Source organism: Cynoglossus semilaevis, chromosome 18 (assembly GCF_000523025.1).
Source record: "Cynoglossus semilaevis isolate Cse_v1.0 chromosome 18, Cse_v1.0, whole genome shotgun sequence".
NCBI lineage: Eukaryota > Metazoa > Chordata > Actinopteri > Pleuronectiformes > Cynoglossidae > Cynoglossus > Cynoglossus semilaevis.
Genome location: NC_024324.1, coordinates 43,084 through 54,714, shown reverse-complemented (window position 1 = coordinate 54,714; position 11,631 = coordinate 43,084). Strand labels below are relative to the sequence as shown.

The 11,631-nt window shown below is 43.6% G+C and overlaps 1 protein-coding gene across 2 annotated transcripts in view; it reads left to right on the top strand.

Annotated features, from left to right (window-relative positions):
* grin2da (glutamate receptor, ionotropic, N-methyl D-aspartate 2D, a) overlaps positions 1–11,631 on the top strand; it is a 30,785-nt gene that overhangs the window by 3,737 nt on the left and 15,417 nt on the right. The window contains exons 2-9 of one of the 2 annotated variants that reach the window (XM_017041240.2): positions 947–1,559; positions 3,153–3,290; positions 4,620–4,886; positions 5,744–5,931; positions 6,234–6,374; positions 7,787–7,901; positions 8,364–8,569; positions 8,893–9,061. In XM_017041240.2, coding sequence (XP_016896729.1) covers positions 1,086–1,559; positions 3,153–3,290; positions 4,620–4,886; positions 5,744–5,931; positions 6,234–6,374; positions 7,787–7,901; positions 8,364–8,569; positions 8,893–9,061 — 1,698 coding nt within the window. In that variant the 5' untranslated portion in view covers positions 947–1,085. Of the gene's footprint in view, positions 1–946; positions 1,560–3,152; positions 3,555–4,619; positions 4,887–5,743; positions 5,932–6,233; positions 6,375–7,786; positions 7,902–8,363; positions 8,570–8,892; positions 9,062–11,631 lie in introns of those variants that run through there. The other variant, XM_008330907.3, reaches the window with a different exon arrangement.

Sequence of the window (11,631 nt, the reverse complement as noted above, 5' to 3'; positions counted from 1 at the left end):
TTGGAGGATTTAGTGGACTAGTTTTGGAGGATTTAGTGGACTATGCTTGGAGGATTTAGTGGACTAGTTTTGGAGGATTTAGTGGACTATGTTTGGAGGATATAGTGGACTAGTTTTGAAGGATTAGGACTAGTGCTGCTGCTTATTTTAAAATGCCATTTAATGCAAGTACACACACACAAACACACATTCTCTGCAGGTGTGTGTGTGCATGCTTGTGTGTATGTGCCCAGCAGCAGATTAACCCCCCCTTCCAACTCCCCCCATATCCACTGGTTGGAGACTGAGCAATGAATCATCTGAGAATGGAGCTGAGAGGGCGGAGGAAAGAGGGGGAGGTTAGGGTGGGGGTGGGGGACAGTTGCTGCTGACACTTGTAGAAAACAACCCACGGCCTTGACTTCCTTTTACCTCACACTCACTCATCTCCTTTCCTTCAGGCTTTTCTCACCTTTCATCTTCTTCTCTCTGTGGGTCGTGGCCTACATCAGTGGGCCGTGGCCCACATCTGTGGGTTAGATATCTGTCCAACATCTGCTGTTGTTTTCTGGGACAATATGGACCAACAACAGAGGTAGAAACCCAACGGTGAAGAAGATGAGATGGTCGACTCTTCTTCACATTCAAACTCTGACCAGGAAGAACATCTCAGCATCTTCTCACTCTGCTCATCGTCATCTTCTTCTTTTGTGTTAAACAAAGAGGCTTACTGCTGTCACACACACACACACACACACACAATGTGATGTTTACTGTCATCTCTCTTTTGCAGATGTTTCTCCTCAAACCTCCTTCAGACTTGGTTCCTCCATCAGTGGTAGACAGACAGACGGACGGACAGACGGACGGACGGACAGACGGATGGACAGATGGACAGACAGACAAACAGACAAACAGACAAATGAGGCACATATCTAACAACCGTTTCTCTTTTTCTGCTCCACAGCACCTTCTATCCTGAATCACTGTGAGACCTTGTTACCACCCTTCCCCTTCTCACCCTACCTCACCCTCCACGGACTCCAGCTCTTCAAAAGTTTGTCCTCATCTAACCCCCTCACTGCCATCACTCCTGCCTTAACCCCATGGTGGCCCCAAGGCCCGCCCTCTCACTGTTGTTGGCGGTCCTGGCCTGCACGGGGCCTTCACGCTCCTCGCCCCCCCTACTGCTCCGGCCCCGGGAGAGAGAGAGGGACTCGGGTGGGGTCAACATCGCTGTGATCCACTCGGGCACCTCCCTGCTCCCGGAGACGGCGGTAGTGGGAGGCGCGGGGGTCGCCGGTGGCGGCAGTGGCGAGCCGGGCCCGGGGAACGGTCTAGGAGGAGTAAGGGGAGCAACAGACACAACACTGCTGGCTGGAGCTGCTGCCATGGCCTCGTTCTCCTCCTCCTCCTCTTCTGCCACTGTCTTGTCCACACTGTCTCTGGCAGCACTAGTGAGTGAGACAGTGATGACGCCGTCTGGTCAGGCTAATGTTATCTACCTTACTGTGAACGAGAGCAGCCCAGGAAGCTTACTGCTGCAGCTGTGTGAGCTACTGTCTACCACACCGCTGCAGGTACTGGAGATGTATCCAGAACACACACACACACACACACACACACACACACACACACACATTGACTAAGGTCAATAGAGAAAATCACATCAGTCTGATCAGCGATATGTGGTGATAAACTGCTGCCTCAAACACTTCAAATTTAAATTATATAACTACTAAAGTTGTATTTACTGTAGTGACAAAAATGAGCTAAAAATCACTGATTTTCTCCATGGACTTTGGTCTGAGCTAAAGTCACTGATTTTCTCCATGGACTTTAGTCTGAACTAAAATCTCTGATTTTTTCTATGAACTTTGGTCTGAACTAAAATCACTGATTTTCTTTATGGACTTGGTCTGAACTAAAATCACTGATTTTCTCCATGGACTTTAGTCTGAACTAAAATCTCTGATTTTCTCCATGGGCTTTGGTCTGAACTAAACTCACTGATTTTCTCCATGGACTTTAGTCTGAACTAAAATCTCTGATTTTTTCTATGAACTTTGGTCTGAACTAAAATCTTTGATTTTCTCCATGGACTTTGGTATCAACTAAAATCTCTGATTTTCTCTATGGACTTTGGTCTGAACTAAAATCTCTGATTTTTTCTATGAACTTTGGTCTGAACTAAACTCACTGATTTTCTCCATGGACTTTAGTCTGAACTAAAATCTCTGCTTTTCTCTATGGACTCTGGTCTGAACTAAAATCTCTGATTTTCTCTATGAACTTTGGTCTGAGCTAAAATCACTGATTTTCTCCATGGACTTTGGTATCAACTAAAATCTCTGATTTTTTCTATGAACTTTGGTCTGAACTAAACTCACTGATTTTCTCCATGGACTTTGGTCTGAACTAAAATCGCTGATTTTCTCTATGAACTGTGGTCTGAGCTAAAATCACTGATTTTCTCCATGGACTTTAGTCTGAACTAAAATCTCTGATTTTCTCTATGGACTTTGGTCTGAACTAAAATCTTTGATTTTCTCCATGGACTTTGGTATCAACTAAAATCTCTGATTTTTTCTATGAACTTTGGTCTGAGTTAAAATCACTGATTTTCTCCATGGACTTTGGTATCAACTAAAATCTCTGATTTTCTCCGTGGACTTTGGTCTGAACTAAACTCACTGATTTTCTCCATGGACTTTAGTCTGAACTAAAATCTCTGCTTTTCTCTATGGACTCTGGTCTGAACTAAAATCACTGATTTTCTCCATGGACTTTGGTATCAACTAAAATCTCTGATTTTCTCTATGAACTTTGGTCTGAACTAAACTCACTGATTTTCTCCATGGACTTTAGTCTGAACTAAAATCTCTGCTTTTCTCTATGGACTCTGGTCTGAACTAAAATCACTGATTTTCTCCATGGACTTTGGACCCTACATAGTTTGTTCCATTTGTTTCTAAAACTTTCAGGAATATTTTAACGAGGAAACAATTTTTTCAAGAGAAGGTGAGTGTGAACGACACTGAGCAACACATTCATGCTCCTTATCTGATTCCTTTTTACTAAAACTATAATTTGAAGGATATCTCTTCTCAGTGGACAAAATCGACACATGCTGATTTAAACTTTCATTTTTCAATAATTCTTATTCCTTGCAGGGTCTGGTCTTTGAAGAAGAACGACCACCTCCACCTAACCGTGCGCCCCTAGCTCCCATGTTGGAATTTGTCTCCGCCCAGACGAGTGTTCCTGTGGTGGCCGTAGGAGGCGGAGCAAGTCTGGGAAGAGAGCCACAGGTGAAACTGAGATAAAAGTCATCACCCAGGGGGGCATTGCAGAAAAGTAGAACAACGATATCCCGGATAGCTGAGGTAGTGCGGATTCACTTATTCTGATCCGCGCATTTTGGCTTAATCGGTTTCACGCTGAACCAAGATGAAAAGACACCACTTTGTCAAGATGACTATAGATAAGCTGCGCGTTCACGGCGTCCTAGACTAGTCCTCGGAATGGTTCGTACTGTGCGCTGTTACATTGACGCCACAGAATTCGATCAACAGGTGAGAAGGGCGAAATGTACAATAATCCCTTTATCGTAATTATATTGTTTTCATAATCGTGTGACGTCAGAATCGTATTTGAAATCGAATTTCCAGCACCAGAACTTTATTAATCGGAACCTCGAAAGTTACCTTCGGGAAATTAAGGACACAGTAAAGAAAGATTTTTGCAAAAATTACAGATAGAAATGACAATATATAAGTAATATTCTAATGTGACTAATTGAAATGATGCAACGTTAGCATAGCCGTTAGCTTGGTCAGTAGCAGGCTAGCTGCAGAGAATGAAACACTGTGGTAATTGAGCTTTATCCTGCTTTCATGAATAAGTAATCCCTTATCTTGGTTTTGTACAACACCCCCTGGTGTCAAGAGGGAAGACCTGCTGTCTCTGTCTCAGGTACTACAGTGGACAGCCTAGATACGAGCTTCCTGAAATTCTTTCCAAAAAGTAATTTTTAATGGGGAAAATTCGATGGAGACACGAGTGCTGTTGTGGAACGAATTAGCCTGGTATCTGGGGTCCACTGTACTACAGTAGATACTGCAGTAAATAGAGGAGTAAATGATATGCTGAGTACAATAGCAGATGCTGTATATGTACATACACGAGCAAATATGCAGTGGCAGATAATACAGATACTTACAGTAGTAAATAAAGAAGAAGATATTGTAGTGAATACAGGAGCAAATACTGTAGTGCAGTAAATATTCAATTTAGTAGTAACACAGCACTGAAAACAGTAGTAAATGTTGTAGTCAATACAGTACTGAATAAAGTATTATATCTGGTATTGACTAAAGTAATGAATACAGCACTAACTGTAGTACTGAATACACTAAGTTAAGTTGTTACTTCCTGTCTACAGTTTTACAAATGAAAAATATAACCTTTCTTCATACAGATAAATACCCTTCCCCCCTCCATTCTTTGTGGAGGAGGAATCGGAATGGTCCACCTTTATGTTCATTTTTAGTACTTTTGTTTGGTGGAACATTTTAGTGTCTCATCTGTTCAGAACTAGTCCACTCTGGATGATCTGGTTCTGTGTCCTGGTTCTTTAGGAGAGTGGTTCCATCTACCTCCAGTTCACCTGCTCAACAGCTTTGCAGCTGGAAGTCATCTTTGAGGTTCTGGAGGAGTACGACTGGACCGCATTCTCTGTGGTGACCACCCGTCACCATGGATATGAGGACTTCTTGGCCATGGTGGAAGGGATGACCGATGGTTCTTTCATTGGTTGGGAGAAAAAGAGTGTGGTGGTCCTTAACGTGACAGACGACCCTGGTGGAGCTAGAACCAAGCGCCTGCTCAAAGACAACGAAGCTCAGGTGAGTGGGCGCAGTCTGAGGTCTGCTGTTATTTATCTCTGTTTGTCCACAAGGCTGTGTTATAAATTTTCTTCTACATTGTTCTCCACCCTAGTAAAGAAGCCCCTATTCTTTCAAGCGTCCCTCTATGCAACCTGATTGGTCTGAGTATGACCAATGGCATGCTAAGCTAATTCTCGGAGGCATATAGTTTTCACAGGATTATCTAACCCTGCAGTGATTGCATTATTTGTTAATGTCATTTTAAAAAGATCTCTCCCTATATTTGATATAGGTTCTGCTCTTTGAAGACAGAACATGAACAGGCATGGATCAGGGGCGGAGTCTAAAGGCAATGCTTTTCCTTTAATATAGTGTTCAGTGTAGAAATGATAAATGATGGATTAGAGGAAATTATCCTTGTGGAGAACGGAAGAAGGCCGAGTAGATACACACTTCAGTCTTTTCAAAGATAAAATGAACAGGAAAGAAAGGAGGAGAGGGAGAAGTGTCTCTGACAGATGCTTCATCATGTTTGATCTGAACAGTGTCATGTTTCTGATTCACCACAGCTGATCTAGAGGAACATTACTGATAAAGATGCAAAATCACTTCTCATTAGAGGAAATCTGTCTCATCTGAGCCACAAATCAATCAACTCTGCCAGAAATCAACCAAATGATAGCCAGGGCAGAGTAGTATTCATTAAGTACTAATGGATTCATGAAATAAAAGTTAACATGTTTATGTCACTTTTTTGATTTCAATTTTCATAATTTTAATTTTTTTCCAGTCAAAATGTGTTCTATTGGGAATAGTGGTTTAAATGTCCTTTTCATTTAAAACATTACATTATTTCTCTTCCTGTATGTGTGCAGGTGCGTCTGCTCTACTGCTCCCTGGAGGAGGCTGAGCTGATTTTCAGGGCGGCGTGGGCGTCAGGGCAGGCTGGACCCAGTCACATGTGGTTTGCTGTTGGACCTGCTCTATCTGGTCTAGGTTTGGAGGGTTTACCCAAGGCTCTGTTTGCCATCAGACCACAGGGCTGGAGAGATGAACCACGCAGGTATTTGCATAGGAGTATTATTTGGAACAGTAGAATTGGTCAGTTTGTCAGTCAGGTCAATTTAAATACAGGATTTCAAACTGTGTAGTCACAAAAAAACCCATCTGAACATAGTGTTGGAGGCATTGAGTTAACAACTGCAGTGTCTCTTTGAGCTGAAGTCACTGATTTTCTCTATGGACTTTGGTCTGGGCTAAAATCACTGATTTTTTAAAAAATGTGTTTTGGTGCAACTGTTCCTAAATTGGGTGAAAATCTGTACTTCAGTGATGTCACAAACAAACGTTCATCTCCTCCTCCAGGAGAATTGCCAAAGGAGTCTCTGTCCTCACCCACGGGGCCATGGCTCTGAGGAGGGACCAGGGGCCTAACAGCAGGTCGCAGTACGCTGGTAACTGTCAGAGTGATGGGAACCAGACGCACAGAGTTCCTGAACGGATCAGGTGAGGACAAGTCCAATCCAAAGACATGTGTGTCCATGAACTGGTTTAAAATATGTTTACAGTAGAAAGGACCAGTGTGAGAAATATGTCTGAAAACCAAATGAATTCACACACTGAGCGGCATTTGTCAACATGAGGAGAAAAACCTTTTACCAGGAAGAAGAACTCAGGTGTTCTCAGACGTTCACAAACCGTCGTCTTCAGACCGTCGTCTTCAGACCATCGTCTTCACACCATCGTCCTCAGACCTTCGTCTTCAGACCATCGTCCTCACACCATCGTCCTCACACCATCGTCCTCACACCAGACCTTCGTCTTCAGACCATCGTCCTCACACCATCGTCCTCACACCATCGTCCTCACACCATCGTCCTCACACCATCGTCCTCACACCATCGTCCTCCCACCATCGTCTTCACACCATCGTCTTCAGACCTTCGTCTTCAGACCATCCTCCTCACACCATCGTCTTCCCACCATCGTCTTGTCCCCATCTTCTTCATACCTTCGTCTTCAGACCATCGTCTTCACACCATCGTCTTCACACCATCATCTTCAGAGCTGTGCTTTGATGCTGCAGGTTCACAGATATCTGGTTTTAAGACAGAAACGGTGCAGCAGAATATTACTGATGCTCCACAGACATCCCAGAAGCCCCGACTGCTGTCAGGATGACGGACTGAGTGTCCCAGAGTGGGGAGTGTTGGAACAGGAAGTCCGTGAGGCTTGGTGCTACTGAGGGAGAACAACATGAATCTTTTATCCCAGCTCCTTCATCCTTCAGAGAGCTGACTGTCTTCTCTGACCTTCACACTGATGTTGTCTTCTCCTGAAAAAATGAAGCTAATCTACCAGTCGGCCAGAAGGGGGCACAATGATTGGAACAGGTTTCAGCTGCTCTCTTACTTTGACCGTCGTCATATTGAGCAGCTCATAAACAAACACATCTGAGAACGATGATGATGATGGCGTTGATGATGATGATGACGACGATGACCTAATTTTGGATTAGATATAAAACATGTCCAGAGAAATGACTGTCACTTCTGTTCTTTCTTCCCTGTGCACAGAGAAACACAAATCCAACACGTGACTTTTTCCACACACTCAGTTCTAAGTTCTAGTCTTTGTGCCACTGTGAGACTGGTGGTGAGTTTGTGAACTGCAGTCTGTAATACGATTATTAAGTCCATAAAGAAATTAATGATTTTCAACACAGCACACAGGCAAATGTTGATTCACCCTCGTCACCACTAACAGGTTTCAGATTAACTTCAGTGACACAAACTGACCACAGGGGGCAGTAGTGGACCAGCAGCTGCTGTCTTTATTGAAAAATCACAGATTTTCTATTTGTACTTTAGTCTGAGAGCTAAAATAACTGTTCAGTCTGTTGTTCTGTCACCTCTCAGGTACTTCACCAACATCTCCATTGGGGGGCGTGACTATTCCTTCAACAGTGATGGTTATCTATCCAACCCTCTGATTGACGTCATCTCCTACAACAACGGCCGTGGCTGGGAAGAGGTCAGTCTTGACACCAAACAAAACTTTCTGCTGACCTCTGACCCTGAGGAGGAGATACCTGCGGTTGTTCTGGTTAAAATTAGAGGTGGGGGGGAGGGGAGGTGTCCTGTCCCGTCCCGTCCCCCAATGTTCAGGCAGGTATTCAAGGAGGAGGTTTGAATGTGATGTGTGTGTGTGTGTGTGTGTGTGTGTGTGTGTGTGTGTGTGTGTGTGTGAGAAAAACACAGTAATATTCCATTACTGTGTTTTTGACATTTTACAGCCCAATGTATTTATGGATCTGTCAACATTTTCTAGAGAAAGAACAGCATGTCATTATGTGAGGGGTGAGGGAGAGGGGAGGATCTCCCAGTTTTACCCCACGCCCCAGATGTTTGGTATCATCAGTTAAGCTCCACCTCTTTTCTTAGACTGAAGGTCAACAGTGCTCACACACGTTTCTGTGTTTGTGGTTGTGTTCAGGTGGGCTGGTGGGAGAACGGACACCTACGTCTACGGTACCATCCTTGGTCTCGTTACGGTTCCTTTCTGAAGCCACTGGACGACTCACAGCACCTCCGTGTGGTCACTCTGGAAGAAAGACCCTTTGTTATTGTAGAGCCTGCAGACCCTGGTACCAGCTCCTGTATCAGGGATTCGGTTCCCTGTCGTATGCCCCTTAACACAAGGTGATGATGTCATCACTATCAACACCAGTGACATCATCATCTATATCACCACCACCATCATCATCAGGGTCAGCTGGTAGGAGGAACCTCAGTTCCCCTTGTGGTTAACGTTGGTTGCTTCTGTCTTCACAATTTCAATGTGAATCTTTTTATATTTCACTTCTACAGTTGATGGAGATGTGACAACTGTTGTTAACAACAAGTGTGAGCTGTTGGTCCTTCATCCTTCATTATGTCTTCTGAAATTTAAAGAGCAACAGTTGTGGGTACTCACAGGTTGTGTGCCCCTGCTTCATCCTGGTTCCTGACCTTCTTCTTTGCAGCCTGGTGGTAGAAGGTGCTGGACCTATGAAGCACTGCTGCAAAGGTTTCTGCATTGACGTCCTGAAGAGACTTGCCAAGATAGTTGGCTTCACCTATGACCTTTACCTGGTAACCAATGGAAGACACGGCAAGAACATTGATGGAGAATGGAATGGCATGGTGGGGGAGGTGAGACCATTTCACTTCCTTTTCACACCTACATCTGTTAGGTGTAGGCCTGTAAACAACAACAACATCAGTGATTTTAGTTCAGACCAAAGTCCATGGAGAAAATCAGTGGTTTTAGCTCAGGTAAACTGCTTTCTTATTCAGTACATTTCAATATATCACTTTGCAAAATGAAACATCATCCTCCCCCTGTCTCACTTTTTTAATGCTCAGTTTTCTTTACCAAACATCTGCTTGTGAAACAGAGCAGAGTGGTGCTCACCCACTATATGTCGCTGAATAATTTAACTAACATTCCAACCAAGGACAAGCTCGGTACTACACACAGGGGACACATGCTGTCTGACTTAATAGTCAAACAGGATGAAAGAAAAGGGCTAGACATTTGTCAAAATTAAAGCTTACAGATTAAAGCTATTCAAATATAGAATATAGAAAGAACCCCACATGATTTTTAAGAATTTGCAAGAAGTGCTTAAATTAATTTAGTCTGGAATTAAAGATTAAAGTCTTACTGAAAGTGAACCCCGAAAATGATATTTGAGCAAAGACCTTGTTGTTAGCGCAGAATAAAAGAACAGAGTAAATCTGACTCAAACAGCTAAAACGAAGACAAAAATCAACAAATGAACCAGAGGCCTCTAAAATTCAACATGGAAATATTTTTAAGTGTGTTTAAATAATTCAGTAAATTATTTTGCAGATTCAAAATATGATAACTAAAGGTTAGTCAAGAAATAACTGACCAAGAATTAAATCAAACTCAAAATAATATAATTAAGGTTAAGCAACAATTGTTAAACTAGCCCAAAATTAGCTAAAGTTGCACAATTAGATTAATATTTTAGACTGAAACAAAACAACAAGTCAAAAGTTAGCCAAAGTTTGTAAAAATGGTTAAAATTTTTAAATGGTTAAAAAAAAAACTATTTAGCCAAACTGTAGCTAATGCTAACATGAGCAAGTGAAGAAGTGGCCAAAAATATTTGAGAAAAAGATTTGTAGTTCCACAGGGGCCAGACACTGAAGACACTAGGAACATGGAGGAGAACTCTTTTTACACAAAGGAACACTTTTATTTCTTCAAGCGACTGCGTGGTTGTGCGGTTTCTGGTGCTTGTGCTCAGGGTCAGAGAATCTCAGTTATGGAGTCAGTGTCCTCCCGATGACAACTCCTCCCACTGATGAGACTCCTCCCATTGACTCTTGGTGTCTGGACCATGACACCTCATTTGAACCCTCTCGTCTCCAAAACCCCCTTCACCTGCCGGTGATTCATGTGGTTTTTGTTTTACTGTATATCCCACATTCTGAACGCCCTTACGTTCTTCTCTCCTCTCACTGCTGGAGTCATGGATTCTGGGGATATACATTTTCTATCCATGTCCAAAGAACCTAGGTTCCTGCTTCAAACCCATCAAAGTTCTTAATTGTTTGAGGTTTGTCTGTAGAAGTTCTGTCTCCAACAGACCTCAAATAACTTCACTTCTCTCTCTTTTTGGCCAGACTGAAGAAGCGCAGAACTTGTCTGTTCAACCTCATCTTCTTCTTGTTGCAGGCCTCGACCTCGTGTCGCTCCAACAAGGTGACCACCTTGAGATGCTCCTGTTTTACCTGCTCCAGCTCCTGTCGGAGGGCGTCCAGCTCCCGCTCATGGCCATCTTTCTCCTCTTGGAAATGTTGTATGAGCTCCAGCCTCCAGGTCCGCTCCTCCTCCATCTCTGCAGCAAGAGACTTATTATCCTTGGTCAGCATGTCATTGCGTTTCTTCTCTGTCTCGAGGCCAACAGACAGTTTGTCGGTCAGTGACTGGAGCTGGCAGCAAAGCTCCTCCTCTATCTGCAGTTTGGCAGAGAGGTTCTGGTGGGCAGCCTTTAGGCGCTCACCCTCCTCTTGCAGGGTCTCTGTGGTATCCCGCTGCTCTTTTGAAGCCTCCAGCACCTGCTCATAAGCTTCCTTCTGTTCCTGCAGCTGAAGTTCAAGATCCTGTCTCCAGCTCTGCTCTTTCTGAAGATCAGCTACGTCGTACTCTCGTCTTCTGGATAGACTTTTGTTTGTGGACACCACAGCTTCAAGGGCAGCTGATAGTCTGGAGGTTTCTGACTCCAGGTTTGAGTTGACATCTCTCTGAGCCTGAAGTTCACGGTTGAGCTCAGTGTAAAGGTTTTTGAGGTTCTCCAACTTTTGGTTGAGAACTTCTGCCTCGGTGCTGGACTCTTTTGTGGCCTCCAGCTCCTGTAGCCTATGTTTTAAGTCTGTGTTGGACTGCAGCACCGTCTGAAACTGCTGATGATGCTGAAGCTTTGCTTCCGTCTCGTCCTGGAGCAATACGCTCAGTGATTTAATCTTCTTTAGCTCTTTTTGCAACCTTCCAGTGAGTTCCAAGTTGTTTTCTTTCAGGGTATCCATGTTCATGTTGAGATCATCCAGTTTCTGCTGCAGCATCCATTTCTCCTTGGTGTTCTCCTCCAGCTTGGCACTCAGATTATCGTTCTTCTTTTGTTTTTGCAGTCTATCAGTGAGTTGCAAGTTGGTTTCTTTGAAATTGTCCAGTTCCTGGTGCAGAATTT